The 21,775-nt window shown below is 41.6% G+C and overlaps 6 protein-coding genes across 6 annotated transcripts; 5 read left to right on the plus strand and 1 right to left on the minus strand.

Moving 5' to 3' along the window:
• Positions 1–1,885: 1,885 nt before the first annotated feature.
• On the plus strand, positions 1,886–3,942 carry tmsb2 (thymosin beta 2). The gene is made up of 3 exons (XM_028416394.1): positions 1,886–2,098; positions 3,120–3,224; positions 3,487–3,942. The coding sequence occupies exons 2-3, from the start codon at positions 3,125–3,127 to the stop codon at positions 3,522–3,524; spliced, it is 138 nt and encodes a 45-aa protein (XP_028272195.1). The 5' UTR covers positions 1,886–2,098; positions 3,120–3,124; the 3' UTR covers positions 3,525–3,942.
• A 2,462-nt stretch (positions 3,943–6,404) lies between these two features.
• Positions 6,405–8,188, plus strand: LOC114442714 (protein Wnt-8a-like). The gene is made up of 6 exons (XM_028416489.1): positions 6,405–6,475; positions 6,587–6,620; positions 6,784–6,922; positions 7,128–7,253; positions 7,353–7,495; positions 7,625–8,188. Exons 1-6 carry the CDS (start codon positions 6,405–6,407, stop codon positions 8,186–8,188), a joined length of 1,077 nt encoding a protein of 358 aa, XP_028272290.1.
• A 732-nt stretch (positions 8,189–8,920) lies between these two features.
• LOC114442739 (protein Wnt-8a-like) lies at positions 8,921–10,418 on the plus strand. Its single transcript, XM_028416527.1, has 5 exons — positions 8,921–8,947; positions 9,058–9,187; positions 9,373–9,498; positions 9,629–9,771; positions 9,861–10,418. The coding sequence occupies exons 1-5, from the start codon at positions 8,933–8,935 to the stop codon at positions 10,416–10,418; spliced, it is 972 nt and encodes a 323-aa protein (XP_028272328.1). The 5' UTR covers positions 8,921–8,932.
• Positions 10,419–12,563: 2,145 nt separating this feature from the next.
• lcp2b (lymphocyte cytosolic protein 2b) lies at positions 12,564–15,357 on the plus strand. The gene is made up of 13 exons (XM_028416927.1): positions 12,564–12,685; positions 12,916–12,978; positions 13,067–13,113; positions 13,277–13,339; positions 13,426–13,454; positions 13,519–13,559; positions 13,653–13,842; positions 13,992–14,072; positions 14,176–14,260; positions 14,374–14,422; positions 14,727–14,801; positions 14,903–15,052; positions 15,232–15,357. The coding sequence occupies exons 1-13, from the start codon at positions 12,608–12,610 to the stop codon at positions 15,355–15,357; spliced, it is 1,077 nt and encodes a 358-aa protein (XP_028272728.1). The 5' UTR covers positions 12,564–12,607.
• Positions 15,358–17,097: 1,740 nt separating this feature from the next.
• syce3 (synaptonemal complex central element protein 3) lies at positions 17,098–17,867 on the minus strand. Its single transcript, XM_028416754.1, has 3 exons — positions 17,818–17,867; positions 17,442–17,553; positions 17,098–17,321 (listed from the first exon to the last, which is right to left on the minus strand). Exons 2-3 carry the CDS (start codon positions 17,551–17,553, stop codon positions 17,140–17,142), a joined length of 294 nt encoding a protein of 97 aa, XP_028272555.1. The 5' UTR covers positions 17,818–17,867; the 3' UTR covers positions 17,098–17,139.
• A 540-nt stretch (positions 17,868–18,407) lies between these two features.
• Positions 18,408–20,609, plus strand: foxi3b (forkhead box I3b). Its single transcript, XM_028416106.1, has 2 exons — positions 18,408–19,375; positions 19,473–20,609. The coding sequence occupies exons 1-2, from the start codon at positions 18,775–18,777 to the stop codon at positions 20,042–20,044; spliced, it is 1,173 nt and encodes a 390-aa protein (XP_028271907.1). The 5' UTR covers positions 18,408–18,774; the 3' UTR covers positions 20,045–20,609.
• Positions 20,610–21,775: the final 1,166 nt, after the last annotated feature.

Here is a 21,775-nt window from a genome sequence, read left to right on the forward strand (position 1 = left end):
CCACAGTCTGTACACTGTCGGATTTTTCTGACAGGCCATTGGGCTGCTAACACTGACCTTTGTCAGTGTGCATCTCATCTCAAAGCATCAACTATGATAACATTTCAAACACAAAGGTTAATAGGAGAGCCCGGGCAAATTAGAGAAGGTCAGAGATCTGCTCCCTTCCACAATAATCACAAAGACACAAACAGCCAAATGAAAACATGTGCCTGAAAGGCTGAAGCATCGTGTAATTTGAAGTGGAGTAAAATATAATGAGCTCCAAAGGGCAATCACATAGGTTAGTCAGGATATGATGTTAAGCAAGCTTGGTGTTTATTTAAAGTGTAACAAGGGTTTAGGTTATAATTCATGCTGGTTAAACCTGTACATTTCAAACACACAATGGTTCCAGTAAAATAAATCAGTTTAAGACTTCAGCCAGCAGGTGGTGCTGCAGCCTCTTTACAGAGTAGACCAAGAGCAGTTGGTGATCTCATAATGATGTTGACGTAATCCAGGAAAAAGCAAAGGCATCCAGTAAAATGATCTCACACCTTAACATGGAGTCTACCACAGCAGTGTGGGGCTCAGGTTGCTGAACACATATCCTTCCAAGACTTTAAAGGTTGATGTCACGTTATAAGAGCACAGTATGTTTATGTGTCTAGTATTTAGCACATGGTCAGGATATAAAATGTATTAATAACTGAGCAGATTAGACCATTTATAGTTATGGTTCCAACCTATGTCCCAAATTTGCTTAACAATGCCACTAAGGCACAGCATGTGTGGCTCAACTTTTAAATATTAAATATTTTAAATGATGAATGAAATGTTTAAAAAAAACGGAGGGAGGGTGGTGGTGGCTGGGGTTTAGGAGGTAAATGTCAACTTCATTATCACATCATACAACTGAGTTCATTGTGACTCATCACCACCACAATATTCTGAGATGACGTTGTCTTTTCTAAGATAGATTTCCTCAGCGTCAGCTGCCACCAGACTGCAACTATACAACTGGGAAGATTAAAGAGCAGCAGGTTTCATGATGTCAGCAAAGGACCATGAACGCTACATGTTGAGGCTTTATTAGTGCCCGATGTCATCAAGAGCTGCTTGATCAGTCGCAAAACAGAGAATATGACAGTGACTAACAAACCGTAACCTCCACCATCAGCTAATCTGGTGATTGTTTTCCTCATTTAGAGTATCACGTTTACAATTTGCAAACATGAACATTGTGAAATTGTGTGTATTTTCTTGTTTTCTACAATGGCATTCTACTAAGAACAGGCACAGCAGAATAGCTAATGCTATTCAAAATTAAACCTTGAAGTAGCTGCTTATATACGTAAATAGTATAAGAGTAAACGTAATGTTTCCTTCAATTCTTTAAATAAACTGACACATTTTCAGCATGTAGTAAAGGGCAATTGTGACACCATATAGTCCTTCTAAGAATGGGGACTACAAACTAGATAAGGCTATAATAGCAGAGATATGTGGCATCAGTTCATAACATGTACTTATCAAAGTTTAAATAAATGACTGCTTTAAAATAGTGCAACCTATGAACAGTTATTTCTGACACCCCTCTGGCATGTAATGGTCGTTACAAAGATAAAAAAGGAATATCATTTCTAAGAGGAAATTATGATGAGCTATATCCTCCTACCAGTATCTCATGCGTATACGTCATTTGAAGTATGTATTTCTAGTGTGTGTATTTTGAGTGTGTATTTCTATAATACACACAATGTATTATCGGAATAATTAATCATAATCAATGTGACGACCTCCACAGAACAGCTGCTTCCTATCCGTGGGTGCTCCCCTCTAGAGTATTTCCCTCTAGAGAACATTAATATAGATGACAGAAAGGAAGGCTGACCAAGCTCTCAGTCACTCTCTCTCTCTCCACCATCTCTCTCTCCCTCCCCCTCCCTTCCTCTTATACCCACACCCTGGATGCAGGCAGGCGTGCACACACCGGCAGATTCACTCAGCTTCCGTATCGCTCTCCTTCCTCCATCTCTGTTGTCTCTATCCTTCCTCACCCACACACTCTCTCTCCCCGCCGGTGGATCTTAGCCCACTGCTGTGTGGAACACCGGTAAGAACAACTCATCTCTCCTTTAGTGTGTTCTTCATTTCTGTGTGTGTCTGTGTGCATTTTACTGGGACTCAAACAAAGGATTTGGGGTGTGGCTGGATGGGCAGAAGCGTGCTGCTGATGGCAGCAGTGAAAGGATGTGAAAAGAACGATGCTGAGGATGGTGGTGGCAATAAAGAGCAAATGTTTAAAAATAATAGCTTTACTGATAAGTGATTGTGAGTGATGATTTTAACATCAATGCTTGTCAGGGGTGGATACCATTTCTAGCAAAGGGTAGTCGAGGAAAAAAGACTGCATTTTAAATTCTGGCCATGTGCCTGGCAGGTCTATTTCTATGTCAAAACTGATTCTGTTTGGCCCTATTCAAATTCACACTAGCGAGAATAATCTTACAGTAACTTGGTTTGCAAATGACTGGCTGCAGGCTTGTGGGCTTGTCAGATTTTCACAGCAGTCTCTGACAGAGCACCGGCTCAAACAGGCATGACTGGGCCAGACTGTGCAAGACAGATTAGTCAGACTTGAGGCTAGGTTAGAGATATGACTGCAGTGGAGTCTGTGGAGCAGTGCCTACATCCACAAGGCTGCAGGGGTGGATGCAGAGAGAGAGAGAGAGAGAGACGATGCACAAGGAGAGAACAAAGACTCGAGCCTCAAAACGAAAAAAGTAGAGACAAAGGAAATGACAGACAGTGGGGGTAAAAATAGCCACATGTTAGCTACATGTAGGCATTTCAGGGAAACGAATACACAGACAGAGCACGTGTGGGAGCACACCACCACTCACAGGCATCCATGAGGCTGCACATGTCTGTAGCCACTCCCTTAATGTATGCAGGATGGTAACAGATTATGTACATATCAGACAAAGCTATAAAGGCATTTGACAGCCCTCATGATCACTTATCAAACCACTAGTTTGATTTTTTTTTTTGTCAATTCTGATATGCTGCATTATAAATATGACGCTCGAATAGGAAGGTCAAACCTGCTGGCTCAGATATCTTTATCTTTCCAGCCAAAATGTCTGACAAGCCTGACATGACTGAGATCGCCCGTTTTGACAAGACAAAGCTGAAGAAGACGGAGACAAAAGAGAAAAACCCTCTGCCCACCAAAGAGAGTGAGTGTCCCCTGAGTATGGTACTGAACAGAGTTGAATTCATAAAGCCTTGATCCCCATGCATCATTTTTTTCCCCGTCAGCAGCTACTCATCTCTTTCAGTACTGCTGTCAAAAGAGCACATGCTCAGCAAGAAGAACAACCCAAACAAATTGCTGCAGCATCAGCGCATCATTGATATGCAGCAAATAAAAAGCATCTTCCTCTAAAGTATTCACCAAACACAAGCTTGCCAACTGTATGTTCTTCTCCTCTTTTACAGCAATTGAGCAAGAGAGGAAAGGCGATGCCACACCCTGACTTGAGCACAAGAAGAAAAGAAGCTGAGATGCCACAGCAAAAAGCACTTTCTTTTCATTATCACAGTATTTCAATCTCTTACAATGTCTTCAGAAATGGGTGCTCTTGAGCTCCCTGGGGTGCTATAAGGGTACATGGCATCCTCACATGGGGCCTCCATTACCGCTCTGAAAATTTCAGCCTGGGTGCCTGTCTTGGACTGTTAGCTCATAGCTAACATGTCGCCAATTTTGCCAAACTGAGGGGTAGCACTGGGAGAGAGAGAAAGAGAGAGAGGGAGAGGCAGGCATCCAGGCTACGGGGAGGTGGGGAGTTGTCTATAGACATGGGAGCAATCAAAGTCTAGTCATGTGGGATGTTTTCTTAATAACTTTTTACTTTTCTTTATGAAATAAATGTGAAGACATGGAACCAGTCAGTCTTGTATATTCTTGCCTCAATTATATAAACATGAAAATAAGCTCATCACAAATCCAAACACGCAAAGTAACTACTGAGACACAGAAGGCCAACTTTGAAAGGTGCTACCCAAAGTATTCTGGACCAAGGAGTCAGTCTGATGGTGACCTCCTTCACTGATACAAGCAGAAAAAGCTGCTTTCCCACAGCATCAAATAAGTAAACAAGACATAAATGACATATTGTTTGCAATGCTGCACAGAGCAGGAAGGCAAAAGCTCTGAAATAGGTGTTAAAGGAGTTTACAAAAATGTAGGCAGATGAACAAGTGAACATGTGTTATTGGGTACTGGATAGTAGTACCAGGGAAAAAACACACATCTTCATGAAGTTCAGTTTATGCTGACTCAGAAATGTGGATACAAGGGAGGATGAAGATGTCAAACCTGTCAGGAAAATATACAAAAATATATTAACCAATGTTAATAAAGACTAAAGAGAAGAATCATAACGTATTAAATAAATAATTATTCAACAATTAGAAGACAATAAGATTCATCTCACATATGGTATTTATTAATAACAACCTATGAGGCTATTGAATTAAACATCAGTCACCTACTGTATAACAGTGATTTATAGCCCGTATTTCACGCCTGCCTGGTGTCGCAGACTGGCGTCACCAGTCCTGTCACCCCCTCCTTGGCCTGTCAAACCTGTCACCTCCTGATCCTTTATTGCTCTATTTCTCTCACCTTACACTGCATCCATCCATCAGTCCTCACTGGACGGCTTAATGTGTCCGATGTGTCTTTTAGAACAACGTCATTAAAGCGGATTTTCAGCTATAGAATAAAAATTTACCACCTAAATATGCAAAAATAAATAAATCAATCAATTTAAAAAATATCAAGGATGCATTGGTTGTTGCATTTCGTTATTAGAAATATTATATTAAGGCCTAACCGCTCATTGGACAGGTGACCTATGAAAACCCATGAAAATAATAAGTAAACAAATGTATCCAAAAAGCCACTAAACCCACGTGATTATTTTCTTGACAGTTTCGATGTTTATGACGGGCCCATCACGCACTCATCTAGGCTCACACCTAGTAAAACAGGCTGCTATTGTTTGCCGTTAGTAACCCATCAAAATCGTTAGGGGAGCCTCCAGTTTACGCACAAATTATGAGGAATCCCAGATTGATTATAATCGCCCTTGTATTATCCTCAACCGGGTGTCAAGGGGCTCTAGGTTTCAGTCATACCGCAAAAATGAATGTGGGTGATATCTAATTAGGAGGGATTATCCTCACCTTCACCTCTCCGCTATTGTGTAGAGGACCTCGCCCAGCCGTCCGCCTATTGTCCGGCGCGCTGAGTGAATTGTTGTCTTAAGGGATTTTGAGTGGCTTAAAGGGGATTTGACAAGTGTAAGCTATTTAATTTAAAAACGGTAATGTTAATCACTAACGTGGTAACTTCTCTCACATCAAATTACAGGAAAAAGTATGAAATGACAGAAACTGGCATGATGACTGTTGATGACAATGATTATGCGGAGTTATCAAGAAAGATAATCAGCAAAGGACTAAAATGTCAAACCTAAACTTTTAACTAAATCAACCCTGACTGAGCATATAAAACAGCATTTTAAAAGTTAATACATTAAAGCTTCTGTGTGTTTATGTTCTTGTAAATTCCAGACCGTTTTCACGCCAAGTTGTTTCCTAGGGAAACATATTATCCTATTATCATGACGATGCCAATTTCGCCGACGTGTGAGGCAGTATTTACATGACTATGTAGCGCCTCTCCCGAGGAGAGCTTTGTAGTCGCCGTGTCTGTCCCCCTGGGACACTGGTGCCATTTCCCAAAAGTTTTATCAACGCAGGGAGCCTCACGCAAACATACAGTGCTGCATTTCTGTAATGCAAGATAGAATATAAAATTATAAATGCTATACAATATAATTTGGGTTGGCCAAGATGGGAAGGGTCTGTGTATAGGCCTTCTGTGGAGCAACTACACAATGGCCTCAGGCCTGCATCTCTGTGCGCACTATTTGTCTTATTGGTTTAATATTCTCACCTATGAAATTATTGTATAATGTGCATATGGACTGACATATATACTGATTTAAATTATGCTTATGCTTTACTTCGTGGGAAAATTATACAAGGATTCAAGCCTGGGAACAACAGGTGAATGAATGAGGGGCTGTTTAACTGTCTGCGTCACTTCTTTGAAGTGCACTTATGCACCGACGGCTCCTATTTGTCTATTGGACGCGGCAATTAAAGTCCTTGTTGACGCTTTTTCACAGTGAAACGTTACCTTCGAGACAAATCTGTCAATCAAAGGGGCAAGACCATATAAATATCATCCGCGTGGAGAGGGACAACAGATCAGTTGCATTCTCGCATCTTGGCACTCACATCTGGATTACGACACAGACGTTGCTTGGAATAAAGCTGCTATGGGACCATTAAATCTCCTTACAGCCATGGTTCTGGCCATGTGCTGTCATTTTGAAGTGGCACTCGCTTGGTATGCACTTAATTTTGGAGACATTTATTAAAAAATACTACAAAGTGGCATTTTTGCGTTTGGTCTGAGGACATTGGACTAACGTGAATGTCTTGTTTTCTCTCTCCACAGGACGGTGAATAATTTCCTCATGACTGGACCAAAGGTAAATAGATATTTTTTGCTTTTATATAGGAATATGATGTGCGTAAAGCTTCCTCTGAGGCACCCGAATCAAATACAATACTTGATTTTTAAAACAAAACAAAAAAATATTGGCTTTCCAAGTTAAATGCAACAACAAATAACGCTTTTCTTTCCCTCCCTAGGCATTTCTGACCTATGCCAGCAGTGTGCAGGTGGGCGCACAGAGAGGAATACAAGAGTGTAAGCACCAGTTCGCCTGGGAAAAGTGGAACTGTCCAGAGAGCACGCTTCAGTTATCCACACATAACGGCATTCGAAGTGGTAAGAAGAGAACTCTTAAATGGTGCACATTATTATATCACATTTATGGCAGACGGCAGCAGTGCTGGTGCGTCCACCTGTCAACTTTTGCTGCGCGCAAAGAGCCGTTTACGCACGGTGTTTCACCGCTGCCATGAGGTCAAATTAAACCAACCTTGATAGTAAAGTAAAACATTGTGTTTGTTTTATTTGTTACTTATTGTAGCTACAAGGGAGACATCACTTGTTCATGCGATCAGCGCGGCCGGAGTGATGTACACGCTCACCAAGAACTGTAGTATGGGGGACTTTGACAACTGCGGCTGCGATGACTCCAGAATTGGGCAGACAGGTACACATTTACTCTTATGGTTATTCTATCTACTGTATGATTTAACTATCCGAAATCGGCTTCTTAAATATAATAATATGACGTGTTTTAACTTGTCAGGAGGAAGAGGATGGATTTGGGGAGGCTGCAGTGATAATGTGGCTTTTGGCGAGAAGATCTCCAAACAGTTTGTGGACGCGCTGGAAGATGGGCATGATTCACGCGCAGCAGTCAACCTGCATAACAATGAGGCAGGCCGATTGGTAAGATGATATTCTATTACGGTTGGCATCGCGCACATTTTTCAAGCCAGTGTAAAAGATATGTTATAGAGCAATTACGCTTAAGGCTGTGCGTAACTGATGACTAAATTTTCAACATGTCTTTGGCAGGCAATCAAAGCTACTATGAGGAGAGCCTGCAAGTGTCACGGAGTATCGGGAAGTTGCAGCATCCAAACCTGCTGGATGCAGCTGGCTGACTTCAGAGAGGTGGGCAACTACCTTAAAATGAAACACGAACAAGCGAAGAAACTGGAGATGGACAAGAAGCCAGCCAGGGCTGGGAACAGCGCAGACAACAGAGGAGCCATTGCTCACACATTTCGAAGCATCGCCAGAACGGAGCTCATTTATTTGGAGGATTCTCCAAATTACTGTGTCAAGAATCTGAGTATGGGACTGCAGGGCACAGAGGGCCGGGAGTGCCTGAAGGGTGACAAGAACATGTCCCAGTGGGAGAGAAAGAGCTGCCGCAGGTTGTGCTATGATTGCGGCCTCAGAGTGGTGGAGAAACGCATTGAAGTTGTCAGCAGCTGCAACTGCAAGTTCCACTGGTGCTGCACAGTCAAATGTGAAAAGTGCACCCAAGTCGTCACTAAGTATTATTGTGCGCGCAAAGGAGGAAGGAAACCGCATAATAAAACCAAGCGCAGGCACCATGCGCGCAGACACTGACCGCCATTTATTGCATAAACTATGGACTCTGCATTTCCATCACTATTCATCAATATTACACAATGAATTTCAGCAATCATCCTGCATTACAGTAATGCTAGTCTCATATATCACTTTAACCAAAGCCTCTTAATGCACTTTTTCTTCTTCCTGGATTCTGTATAGTTTTTAAGGACCAAACCCTCCAACTCATTTGTGTTGGGAGATTAGGGGATAGGCCATTCTTGTGTCTGAGATGTGTTTTATATTTTATGTTTAAATTTTAATAAATATTTTTCTATAATATTCACGACTCAATCTGGTTTGTCAAATTAAAATTCAGGTTGTTATTTGTGTATTGCTACCCTTGTGTCACATCGCCATGGGGTAGAAAATAAACTACCGCTTAATGCAACCCTTTGAAGTGCGAATAAAGGCGTTTCCTGAACCAGTCATCCAATCAGCTTACTTGGGCCTCCGAACAAAGAACAAGACTTCCATTTGTCCCTCATTCAAATAAAGGAGAAAGTTGCAACACACTCAGTAAAAATTCCTAGAACTCTGACAGTGAAGAAGAAAATGATGCAATCACAATCCTGGCTTCTGTTTCTTCTTTGCAAAGTTTACCTGGGACATGCTTGGTAAGAACAAACTGTCTGTATGGTTGTTGCATTATGTGTGTGTGTGTGTGTGTGTGTGTAGACTCAAACCAGAATGACCAAATTCTGCATTCTTCCTTTCCTCAGGGTGGCAAGCAACCTTCTTATGACAGGACCAAAGGTAAATTAAAAAAACATACCCATTTATTATTTCTTTAATAACACTGAAATGTGGAAGATAACTTCAAAAATGCAGCTGACAAATTGAGACCGTCACTCCCTCATGTGCAGGCTTATCTCACCTATGCAAGGAGCGTGCAGGTGGGCGCTCAGAGTGGGATTGAGGAGTGCAAGCACCAGTTTGCGTGGGATAGATGGAACTGTCCTGACAGCGCAACCCAAATGAAAGGACTGAGGAGAGGTAGGTCAGGCCAGTCCTGTAAACAATAACGAAATATGTTTAAATCTATATATATTTAAAAAATAACTAATAAATTAATTACCCACAGTGGAACGTAAAATGACAGTATGAGACCATTAATATGCATCCATTCACAATCTGTGTAATATATGCTATAAAGATGTTTTCTTATGATTCTCGTTTAGCCACCAGAGAGACATCTTTCGTCCATGCCATCAGTGCTGCGGGGGTCATGTACACTTTGACAAGGAACTGCAGTTTGGGCGACCTTGACGATTGTGGCTGCGATGTTTCAAAGAATGGAAACATAGGTAAGATCCGCTGATGTAATTATCTAGAATACTATGTAAAACAGGTCGGGGTTAGTTAGTAACCTAAAACGTATTTTGGTTTTATGCAAAGTTGCAGATTAGAGTGTTTAACGTGGTGTTTTGTGTGTAGGTGGTCAGGGCTGGTTATGGGGTGGCTGCAGCGATAACGTGGATTTCGGTGAAAGGATTTCCAAACAGTACGTGGACGCGCAGGAGACCGGCCAGGACTCCAGGGCGGCTGTCGACTTGCACAACAACGCGGCTGGGCGGCTGGTAAGTCATTTTCAAATTATACGCATATAATATACGTGCAATAATCCGTTTTAAGTCATTAACAGTTCATTGTCCATGTTTTACGACAGGCCGTGAAGGCAACAATGAAGCGCATATGCAGATGCCACGGCATGTCTGAGAGCTGCAGCGTCCAAACCTGTTGGACTCAGCTGTCCGACTTCAGAGAGATCGGCAATTACTTAAAGATAAAGTACACTCAAGCGCAGAAATTGGACATTGACAAAAAGCGCATGAGGGCTGGAAACAGCGCGGACAACCGAGGCGCCATTGTGGATTCGTTCAGCAGCATCTCTCAGGCAGAGCTCATCTACCTGGAGGACTCTCCGGACTTTTGCAGGAAAAACAGCAGCCTGGGGCTGTACGGCACCGAGGGTCGGGAATGTCTACAACACGGAGAGGGATTAACTCAGTGGGAGAGAAGGAGCTGCCGCAGGCTGTGTCACGAATGCGGCCTGAAAATAGAGGAGAGGCGCACGGAGGTGATGAGCAGCTGCAACTGCAAGTTCCACTGGTGCTGCAAGGTGAACTGTGAGGACTGCTCTCAGGTTATAGTCAAACATGTATGCGCCAGGAGGGAAGCTGGGGACAGCTACGGGTTCAGACGCAGATACCGGGGACCCAAATGAAAAGAAATAAGTTCATCATCATTCAGTATGTTATTGGTTTATATGTTTGCACTTTTAATTCACGTTTTTATGTCTCATTACATAAATACTCAAGTGTCTATTTATGAATATTGTGCCTTGTTTTGTTCAAAATAAAAGATACAAAAATATCATCCGATTCTTGTCTGGAGAACTTTCATTATCTGATAATCCCAGGACAGCACCATTCTGTGACAGAGTACGCAGGCTAGAATAAGAATAGGGGAATACACTTAACAGAGGATTACATGGATAACATGGTGCAGCTCACACCTAACCAAGGTGTTGATCCACTATTACTTTGATGTCAGTGTGTATTGATTTCATTCAAAGGGAAGAGAGGCTTTGAAAGACAAATTAGGCAAGTATTTGCTGCTACAAGTCAGAAGGAATTTGGCTTGGTAATCCAGGGGCACCACTGCCATTCTTGAATCACAATACATCAAAGAAAAGGGGGAAATGGAGGAATTCCAACTAGTTTTTTTTTCTCAGCAAAGTGGGCTAAAGTGAGATCCAGTTATTCCACTGTAAATGTGTGGAGACAGGCATAAATAAGCATGACTCACATTCCACCATGACACCTAGTTAATTTCTAATCTTATCATTTGCAAGTAATTAGGCCTTAGAGGAGTTTAACTCCGCCCACTGGCCTATCTGTGTCTAAAAGGAGCCATTCATTTGCTTCCTTCTGTCCTCTACCCCCTGTATCTCCAAAAATCTTCCTCTCAGCTGGATGTGTCATAAATCTGCCGCCGTCTCAAATGAGTGATGGCATGGATATTACCTTCTTCAGGGGGTCCATGCCTGAAGGGGGGCTAAGGGGTTGAGACTATAACAGAAACAAGGTTGGTTAAAAGGCTTAACTGACCCAGAGAATGTAAATAGAGACACCTGGGGAAATTGCATAAGTTACCATACCCTGTTGATATACTGTAGACATGATATTGAAGTAATATGCTGGTTGTTAGAAAACTCATTTAACCACCCAGACAAACGCAAAAACACTGAGACTTAACTTAATGGTTACACAACTCCACAAAATAATGAGCTTTTGTTGATATTCCTCCTCAGGACAAAACGAGGTCCTGCCACTGCCACTGGAAAAGCATCACACCAAACAACCTTTCCAACTATGATAACACTCTCACAGATCCAAAACAATCTTTCCCATTTGCATGTTTACCTCTGGGAGCGTTCTGTATTTCCCATGCTGTCCTGCTGGGTGTTAATGAAGGTTTAACCCCACTGGAGGCCGACACCGATCCGCCCCTTATCTCTGCCTTCCACTGAGTGCATTACTGGTTCCATATTGGCAGCATAGGATCCTGATGCTCTACATGTGAGGGGCTTCAGTCTGATGCTAATCAACCTTTGTCATCAAAGTGTCATTATATTTCCCAGGAGAGGACCATCTCTTCATCTTACAATATGAAGATAATTGGTGCATCACTTGCTTTATATCAATTATAAGGCATTTCCTGCTACATCCACACCGGCAGTATTATGTCTTGGGGGGCAGAGGGTGGATCTATTTCCTAATTAGGACAAGAGGAGGAAAACAGGAGAGGGGGTGTGATCTCCCACAAGGACCCCCCAGGGAAACTCATGTATTCACCCAGACAGCCTTGGAGGTCTAAGGATCAGAGGATGATTGATCACCTCTTTTCCCTGCCGCCCTCCTCTATCACCTGGGTGCGAGATACCAAGAAGCCCGACACAGGACAGGGCTGCAGCTGACCACGACCAATGTGTCACAGAATAAAAATCTCATAGCAACATAACACTATGTCTAAGCAGCCGTTTTTATTCTACATGTACAACACACTTAAAATAAACTGTTGCTATGACTTGACGAACACAGTTTATTTAAATCTAACCGCATTTAAAATACTCTACAATATTTCCATTTCACATGGTATGACTGAAAAAGCCTCACCACAACTACTCTACCTGTGATAGTGAGACAGGAACTCAGCAGCAGCTGCATACAGACAAAAACAGTCAGCATGCTCTAATAATAGCTCCTTATAACCACCAAAAGCTTGTTTTTCTCCTCCTCATACATGCCACAAGTGTGCTTATATTAAGATGCCAGTCTAAAGTTTCATTTCTTCAAGTTCAGCCGAGTGGAACGAAGACAGTGTTTCTGCTCGGATGACATATTTACAAGCATGAGTCTGTACATTATTCCTTCTAAAACAGAGGTGATGGGCTGGAGTCCAGAGAGTCTAGGTGACTACATAAGGAGGGTGAGTCTTAAAAAAAGCAGCTTGATGTTTCTATTGTGATGGATATTATTAGTTCTGTGTATGCCCATGTAAACATTTTCTATTTAATATTTATTGGTCATGTTATTGCTTGTCATAATTTTACGCCGTATATTGGTGTAAGCATGGCATTTATAGCTTGTTGTATTAGGAGAGAGAATTACTTGAATGCAATTAATCATACAATACACAAACACTTCACATCTCCTCAGCTTAAGTTAATAGGTTGTGACAGAGTAGTGATGAAGGGCAACATAACTGGAGCACAGTTCATGGTAAGTGTGTATAATCCTCTGGTCATATTTTATAACAATTAATTTTAATTTATGGGATATTCACAATATTCAAATCTATATCATCTAGAACATGACTGAGTTTGAACTGGAAGTGTTCCCCAGCCACTATATCCCGTGAGTCTGACTGAAAATGTTTTTATTAAACTGAGCGTAAACTTTGGTACAGTTTATCAGAGCACGTTTTACATTGTCTCATACAATACGGTGGAAATATCTTGTCTCTAAATGTATTAGGGGAGAACTGCACTGTTTTGGTAAACTTGTGGCATCTTTGTAGAATCATTACTAAGATCCAAAGTGACATCAATAAGGGAGAGCAAAAGAAGTCCTTAAGTCGCAAGTAAGGACACTCACTTTAGTGTATTTGTTGAACTAAATGTATTACAAACCAAAAACCAACACATAACTTTCATATTTCTTGTTCAGATTCAAATCTCACAAGTCTCCAAAACAAGGTAAAGGGTATTTCATGTGCTGAATATTAGAGTCGCCTTATAACAGTGTCCTGTTTTTCTACAGTTTTTCAACAGCAAGACACATTTTGGGGCACTGATGAGTCTGTAAGTAAAGAGCTGTACGTTCTTTATTAATTAAATCTGAAAGAGCATATTTCAATAACAGGTATCTTCTGTTAATATAACTTTTTTGGTCAGGAACTCGAAAGCATGAATGACTATGCAAGTTTAGGCCAGCAGAAAAAATCGGAGGACTACATCAATGCTCTTACTGAGCCAGAAGAAGCTGAGCAGCTCCACAGTGGAAACGCAGGCAAAGGTAATCACAGGCTGCCTGCAAAGCCACCCCGACCCCTGAGAGCAGCTCAAACTCAGGACTGTCAGAAAGGTACTGGAGAAAAACTATATATATATATATATATATATATATATATATATATATATATATATATATATATATATATATATATATATATATATATATATATACACACGATGATCTAACAATTATGTATGTTTCCTCATGTCTAACTCTAGGTGGTCAGCCTATTCCCCTGATAGACAGAAACAAGAGTCCTGAACAACCTTTACCATCCCAGAAAGGCCCCCCAACATTAAGTATAAACTGTGTATTACTACATGCAGTGTACAGCTACATCAGTAAACTATTTCCAACCACAATGTAACATTTCTATTTCACAAATTTTATTATGTCCACAAGAGGGCAGTGCTGTTGAGGCTCCTGGTACATCTGCAGGCAAGCTCCCACAACAAACACCCCCTAAACCTCCTGATGTTTTCAACAGGTAGTTAAAAATGTTTCAACATTAAGTTGATCGTGCTGAAAAAATGCTCTTGTTTATTTTATTATTTTTTTTCACACAGAGTTGCTTTTTTTCCTTTTCTCTGTCCCTCCTAGGATGAGTAAACTCATTCCAGCTCCTCCTGTGGCACCACAACTAACTAAGGTGAACAATTTAGTACAACACCACAAAATGTGAAAATAAAGTTTTAAATAAATATTGTCTCTATACATAGTGGTGGGACAAAGACAAAAGACCAGTAAATCAGATGCCAGTCAGTTACACATCATGAGCACTTTCACAAAGCAAACAGCAGATGGTGATCTTGTACAAAATAACAACAGGAACACTTAAATGTATTCTATGAGAACTCTACAAACTCCTTTTTATCTACTAAGGTTATTAAGTGAAATTAAGTTTGACACATTTCTCGTCACAACAAGACCTTGTTTACATGTTTCACATGCAGGATTTGGATCCCAGATGGTATAGAGGTATGGTACCCAGACACCAAGCTGAAGTTGCTCTTAGAGAGCTAAACAAGGTCAGATGCTGTATCTCATAAATCTCCTACCCCTGCAGACAAACTGAACTTTTATAAGACCCCAGTGACGTGGAAAGCTTAGATGTCTTTTTGTTTTTAAGGATGGGGCATTTATAGTGAGGGACAGCTCAAGAGGCGTGCCTGAACACCCCTACACCCTAATGCTACTGAATCAAGGCAAGGTTTACAACATTAAGATACGTAACCAAGGAAACTCCTACTCCCTCGGCAATGGCATTAGCAACACCAAGGTAATAGTGAAAATAATGATACCAGTTGTGTACAATGTTAAAATGAAAGTAAGAATTTGTGTTCTTGCACAGACTAAACTGAAACGTTCACATCTTGCAGCACGCCTCCGGGAGTGTTTGATGCTGACTTGTGCTGCGCTGCGTCATTAGGTCCCTGTCATCTTTTGTGTGTGTTGTAGAGTTTCCCTGGGGTGAAGGAGATGATTACCCATCACACACACATCCCGTTGCTGCTCATTGATGCCACAGACCAGCACTCTAAGGAGCGGCCACAGTGCTGTCTGCAGCACCCTGCGGTATTCTGACCAGCACCAAGCTTAATGTGGGTGTTAGCATCTGTTCCCGTGCCTCCAAGGGTATATTCTAATTTGTCCACAAGATTACACGTGGCTTGAACCAGACGTTTGTTTTTGTTTTGTTTTTTAACCTGAACAAATGTCATGAATGTTATATAATTCCTTTTTGGCAACCCTCAGTTATAAATTAGGTAAACAGCATGAGAGAGAAAAAAATACTTTCACAATGGTGGTTTGTATAGAGTATTTTGCTAAACTATGTATTCCAGACACACAGCATTACCTCTGCTCTTCACATCTTTAGTTTCAGGTCACGCTGGGGGCTGCTGCTTCGCTGCCTCCTGGATTTTGAGAAGCGCCAGCTTGTCAGGGTGGCCAACGGAAACGATCAAATCGCACTGCCTCAGCTGGGTTTGCACTGCAAAAAAAAAAAAAAAAAAGTAGTTTCACAATATCATGTCTACATCAACTAGAAACTCAAGTAGAGCCTGGATGGAAAAATGACACAGAACATTTAACAATCTAGTTTTCTCTGACAGTTAGGAATGTTATGCATCCCAAAAATGTGCACACAGACATTTTATTTCAAATTTCAATTATATGACACTAAAAAGATGCAGCCACAAAATAGCCACATGAGCAAGATTGTTGGAAAACATTTTGGCAAGATTTTTCTTTCCTCCTTAAAGATAATTTTTTAAGGGTCTAAAATCTGAAAAAAGTAAAGTTAGAAGGTAACAGGTTCAATAATTGAATCAACTGTCACAGTATCAAAATTCTACAGTTACCAAACCTCAGATGTGTGTTTCAAGGCTTTAATCACTGGAGTGAGCAGGCAGTTAGAATCGAGTGAGACAAGTAACAGATTACTCTGACAGCCTCTTTGCCCACAACTGTCCCCTCTGGCAAAAAAAATGGAGGTTGCAACATCATGTCTGACATCAGATGGTTCAATGGACGGCCATGTGTGTTAAACCTTTCAGTTACTCCTATCTACCCATCGTCATCAGAGCACAATGTGACGGACATCCCGTACATTTGGATGGCTGACATCTACAAGCATTTCTAAGCTGGTGTATAATAATCCACTTTCGCCTATCAAATTGCAGATGTGTGAAAGCAGTTTCAACATGTGCTTTGCATATTTGCAAATCATTCATCAAGGTCATCTTACTGGTATAATTGCATGACATTTTAGAGGTCTAAATTGAGTGGGTGATGGTAAACAGTCAAAACATACCTGCCAGTTGATCCATGCAGTTAGACAAGTAGTCCAGCCCTCTCAGTACATCTCTCAGATCAATACAGGGGGTGGGGGCCGCTTGTTCTGCACATTTCTTTGTGTATTCCATCTGAGATACAATTACACAGGAACAAAACCTTTTATGCCAAATATGATTATGCACCACTTACACAGTAAAATCCAAAAATCTGAAACTAAGATTGAAGATATTTTCCAACTAAATCAGAGAATTACATCAGTGCAATGAAAAATGATGTGCCACACATTAAAGTCTGCTAATAAAAACCAACGGCACACATTCTCCTTTGAATTTTAATGCATTTATTCATAACAACAGCGCACTAAATACACAGAGTATTTTGCAGGCATTAATCTGGTCAAATATAACAACACCACCTTGTTTTAATGCAAACAGTCAAAGCTATAAAACACCACTTACAGCACAATGCACTTGCAACACTAACGTCAGTGCAATATAATAACAAAGCCATTTAGCAACTGTTAAATCTCAGTGCAGTGTGTGAACTGAATAAACATCCCATGTGTGTTTATGCGTTTTGGGTCGAGACTGAGTCCTCCAGACATGTCTCCGTCTCTGGCTCCTGCTCTGTCTCTCCACAGACAGCAGCTCTACATCTGACACAGGCTTCCTCTAACTTGCGCACAGACTCTCCCAGTTCGGGGCTGGTCCGCAGCGCTACCATGTCATACGTCATCCAGGTCAGCTGCACTACAGGTGTGAACCACAGAAGCAGGGGGCGGCGTTAAGGGCTATCAGACATTTATATTAACGTACCCTCATGCCACTTGAAACCCATCTAACTCAAAGTTACAACAAACACCTGCATACCTGATAAGGTTTCAGCTTCTTCAATCATTCTCTCCAAATCCTTGTTCAGCGCCACACTGTCTACGTTGTTGCCGATTGGTGGAAGCTCGGGTGATGAAGACGAATGGGCCATCTAAATTACAGACGGGCATAGCGCTATGATCACCGCTAACACTGTCTCAGAAGCTAAGAAGTCTGTTTAGTTGTTACGACAGCGCCGGGTGCCCGTTAGCTAGCATACGGCTTGTGTTGTTAGCATCGTAGCTTCTCTTAAAATAAAGCTAATTAGCCATTTATGAGGAGACACACATTTAGACCTAAACTGATTTGGCGGTCTGTAAAGTTAAATTGTTTCACTTAATGTTAACACTATTTGAAACTTTCCGCGTCAACTTACCTTCTAAAAGTTTGCTTCCGGTGAACGACGTCCTCGCGCTAGTTTGAGACAAAAAAACGAGCACGCGCAATGTCGCCTTATGACGGGTGGGCTCGAGCTGGCTGAGTCCCACAGACTGCCGTCCTGCGGACATAGGATAAATAAACTGCATTTAAAGAAATTAAATTCGTATTAATGGCATTTCCTCTCCATAAAAGTAAACATATAGAAGAATACTAGCATATATAAAGTGTATGAAATAAAATTAACCCCTACAATTACCTGACAGTTTGCTTTCCTACTTATATCTTCTGTGGTATACCAATGCAGCATAGTTATTTTTCATCAGCATCTGTAGTCTTTTTAAAATGTCTTTATGTGGGACAGGCTTTTAAGAAAGTACCATTGTGAAGTGTAATATGAAATGCTGAGTAGTCAAAGTCAAAGTGTACTTGGGAATTTTTTTCCCCTCTTGTAAATCAAAAGTAGGGTTAGCTACTATATTTTTTGTTTTCTTAATTCTTAATTTTAATTACAAAAAATAAACGAGAAAATAGAAATATAATCTCAGATGACTGAATTCTAATATTGGACTAACTTGAGTTTAAGTGGGAATTAATTTAATTGACAATGAACAAAACCCCTGGAGGCACTGAACTAGCTGACAGCAGGAAAAAAAAAGAGGGAGAAAACAGGAACTACTCACCTGAGGAAACAGCCAATCAAATTAGACGGGGGGCGTTCCCAAGAAAAAGATAAAGCAGGTGTGACAGGTGACATCTTGACATACAGCAAGGGCAAACTGACTAGACAGGAGAGGAGAGTAGCCTACCACTTGGAAGCTGAGAGAGTTGAAATATCTGCAAAGGACTGAAGACAAAGAATTTTTGAAGCCGGCGGACTCTGTCATAGAGAAGAAGGACAACCAAAGTCAAAAAAACCTAAAGAAGGGGCTGAGAGGGGAGAGGAAACTTGACGATGTCTTCTTTTGAGGCCCAGAACCAGTCTCCTCCACGATGTGGACCCCAGTTCCCCAGCCTCGGCCAGGAGCCCCCTGAGGTCAGCATGTATGGCGACTGCTACTACCCTCCGCCCTCACTGCCGAGTCCTCAGCGCACCACTCCAACCTCCTACGACCTGAGCGACTACACCACCTCCTCTCCAAATCCTTACCTCTGGTTCAACAGTTCTGGGATCAACACACCGTCATACCTGGCCACTGCCGGACCACCTGGTAACCCGGGCCCTCCTTTTGTCCCACAGCATTATGGCATGCAGAGGCCTTACCTGGGTCCACCTGGAGCTGGTGGTCCAGGAGGGGAGCTGAGCTGGTTCTCTCTCCCCTCACAAGAAGACTTGATGAAGCTGGTCAGACCTCCTTATTCCTACTCTGCGCTCATCGCAATGGCTATCCATGGAGCGCCGGACAAAAGACTGACACTGAGTCAAATTTACCAGTATGTTGCTGATAATTTCCCATTCTACAACAAGAGCAAAGCGGGCTGGCAGAACTCCATCAGACACAACCTGTCACTCAATGACTGCTTCAAAAAAGTGCCAAGAGATGAGGATGACCCAGGTAACATTTTATTTTGGGTTTATTATGGCTTTAAGTGGTGATTAATTAAATCGGTGTGACATCTGACTAAACTGATGTAATTTCTTCCTAATATCAGGCAAAGGCAACTACTGGACGCTTGATCCAAACTGTGAAAAGATGTTTGATAATGGAAACTTCCGCCGCAAAAGGAAGAGAAAGTCTGATTCCATCTCCGGCGCTGATGGCGGTTCAGGGGCTCCAGAGGCAGGTGACAGTGAGAGGGACAAACACTCCAGCAACCCTGCCCTCAACATGTCCCCGACACCGGACAGAATCCCCTCCCCTTCATTGTCAGGTCCCGTGCCGTGCCTGAGCAACTTCCTGTCTGAGATGTCTGGAGTGTCAGCCGGAGGAGCGAGTGAGGTGGGAGGTGACGGTCTGAGCAGACCACTGCAGATGAATCTTCCTTTAGATGGTCCGCATAGGCCCACGCAGCCTGGCAGCTTCAGTAGCTACTCCCCTAACTCAGGTGGATCAGAGTGGGTACCACAGGTGCCACCTCCCCCTGTGCTCTCATCCTCACCCACCCAGTCTTCCCTAGGTTACACCAGCCCCATCCTCAGCCAGTACAGCAGCTCCAGCGGCCATTTCTATCCTATGCTTGGCTCGACAGGGATCATGTATCATCGCGAAGGCACAGAGGTTTAATAAGACATTAAAGAGCAAAAAAGTTGTGTTAGAAAAGACTCCTGACCGGATGCTTCTGTAGCTTAAGGCAGGTTGTTTTGTGAAAGACCAAACACAGACACTCAGTATGTTTGCGCTGAGTAAGACAGTTGAGATCACTAGCGTGTGACAGCAGAGTAAAAAGGCTTTGATTCCCACAGGAACAGCTGATTCAGCTCCAGCAGGACGACTGTCACTCCCTGAAACCGCAGTCAGGCTCATTTTCAGGTCCTCAGTCAGCTTTTATTCTAACCAAAGCTGGTCTCTATCAGATCTGACTCATTATTAACAGATCCAAGATCAGATCTGCTGACACCAGGCCATTCCACTCTGCTATCTGTGATTCTTTGATGGTATCACCCTTCTGATGCTCAGGCAGCACATTTAGAAGAGTAATTAAGTTAACATGTGTAGTCACTGATGTAAAACAGTAAACATATAATAGATATTCTGTAATTCTTTTTATAGGAGTAACTTACAATCTTGGGGTGTGAGGCAAATGTGGTAAATTGTAAATATGTTTATGTGCTGTGTAATGTTATACATGCGGGTGTGTTGGAATAACTTTCATGGATTTGTAAGGTATATTATATGCTGTGTATGTTTTGTTTTTGATATGAATAAAACATTTTAGAAAAACAGTTTTATTTTCCATATGAATTTTTTTTATGGAGATTAATAGCTGGTGGGACAACACACACACTCCCACACACACCCACCCACACACACACAGAGGAAAAAAACAGAGAGAGAAAGCACTTACTGACAGAAAACAGTCCTGTCAGAAAAACGATGACCAGTAGTGTGGAACCTGCATGTCGGTGAAACCTGATCTTTGTGTGATGGATAGTTAACTGATTCTCTTAAACGGTGAAAATCCACATTCCCATGCTGCCCCTCTTCTCTAACACTAAACACTGGAATCCCTCTCTGTCACACCATCTACACACACAAACTGCTGACTGGATGCAAGAGGCTTTATTAGGGATAAAGGGACAGACAATAAGACTGTATGCAAGAAGAAGCAATGAAATAAAACATTCAGTCTTTAGACTACAGAAAGTTAAATTATAATCTAATATGTCATCATTCTGATTAACAAATACACATGTTGAAGTGTTAGGAATGTACAAGGTCATACTTATAATAAATTAAAACTACAAGTTAATTATATAATTCACAATTTTCTGTAACTGCAGTTTAAGTACAGGAAGTCATTTCGGGGTTATATTACTAATATTAATCCTAATCCACACACAGTAATACAAACACATATTGCTGAATAATCATCAACTAATCGGTTGTTCTAGCTAATCAACAATGGGCTAACTTTGATAATAGAAATAGTAATCTTTTAGTTGATCTGCACATAAACCTTTGAGCACCCTTAGGTTTTATTTACCCTGAAACAAGGGCAGCATGACATCCATTTACACTAAACACAAACACAAAAAGAACATGCACCTCATGGCCCAGATTAAGTGGAATCTCACATCCTGGCACACAAAAAAAAAACAACAACAAAGTGCATTAATGTTAAGAGGTCAACCTTTTAACATTTGCATAACTGATTTTTAAAGATGACGAGGTCACATTTAGATGGATCACACAGTCCTGCTGTATTAGTTGTATCAGACCTGCTATAGCCTATCTGATTTAACTGTGTGAAATGTCCTGCCTTGTTCTGTGGTGTCAACCCACTCAGGGGATCAT

The sequence above is a fragment of the Parambassis ranga genome, chromosome 10 (assembly GCF_900634625.1).
Source record: "Parambassis ranga chromosome 10, fParRan2.1, whole genome shotgun sequence".
Lineage (NCBI taxonomy): Eukaryota > Metazoa > Chordata > Actinopteri > Ambassidae > Parambassis > Parambassis ranga.

Excerpts from the sequence above, each read along its gene's own strand:
- tmsb2 (XM_028416394.1), top strand. The coding sequence starts at position 3,125 with ATGTCTGACAAGCCTGACATGACTGAGATCGCCCGTTTTGACAAGACA. Across the intron at positions 3,225-3,486 it reads CCCTCTGCCCACCAAAGAGA|CAATTGAGCAAGAGAGGAAA; the intron begins GTGAGTGTCCCC and ends CCTCTTTTACAG.
- foxi3b (XM_028416106.1), top strand. The coding sequence starts at position 18,775 with ATGTCTTCTTTTGAGGCCCAGAACCAGTCTCCTCCACGATGTGGACCC. Across the intron at positions 19,376-19,472 it reads AAGAGATGAGGATGACCCAG|GCAAAGGCAACTACTGGACG; the intron begins GTAACATTTTAT and ends TCCTAATATCAG.
- syce3 (XM_028416754.1), bottom strand. The coding sequence starts at position 17,553 with ATGGCCCATTCGTCTTCATCACCCGAGCTTCCACCAATCGGCAACAAC. Across the intron at positions 17,322-17,441 it reads AGAAGCTGAAACCTTATCAG|TGCAGCTGACCTGGATGACG; the intron begins GTATGCAGGTGT and ends TCACACCTGTAG.
- lcp2b (XM_028416927.1), top strand. The coding sequence starts at position 12,608 with ATGAGTCTGTACATTATTCCTTCTAAAACAGAGGTGATGGGCTGGAGT. Across the intron at positions 13,455-13,518 it reads TCACAAGTCTCCAAAACAAG|TTTTTCAACAGCAAGACACA; the intron begins GTAAAGGGTATT and ends GTTTTTCTACAG. Across the intron at positions 15,053-15,231 it reads ATGGCATTAGCAACACCAAG|AGTTTCCCTGGGGTGAAGGA; the intron begins GTAATAGTGAAA and ends TGTGTGTTGTAG.
- LOC114442714 (XM_028416489.1), top strand. The coding sequence starts at position 6,405 with ATGGGACCATTAAATCTCCTTACAGCCATGGTTCTGGCCATGTGCTGT. Across the intron at positions 6,476-6,586 it reads TTTGAAGTGGCACTCGCTTG|GACGGTGAATAATTTCCTCA; the intron begins GTATGCACTTAA and ends CTCTCTCCACAG. Across the intron at positions 7,496-7,624 it reads ACAATGAGGCAGGCCGATTG|GCAATCAAAGCTACTATGAG; the intron begins GTAAGATGATAT and ends TGTCTTTGGCAG.
- LOC114442739 (XM_028416527.1), top strand. Across the intron at positions 9,188-9,372 it reads AATGAAAGGACTGAGGAGAG|CCACCAGAGAGACATCTTTC; the intron begins GTAGGTCAGGCC and ends ATTCTCGTTTAG. Across the intron at positions 9,499-9,628 it reads TTCAAAGAATGGAAACATAG|GTGGTCAGGGCTGGTTATGG; the intron begins GTAAGATCCGCT and ends TTTTGTGTGTAG.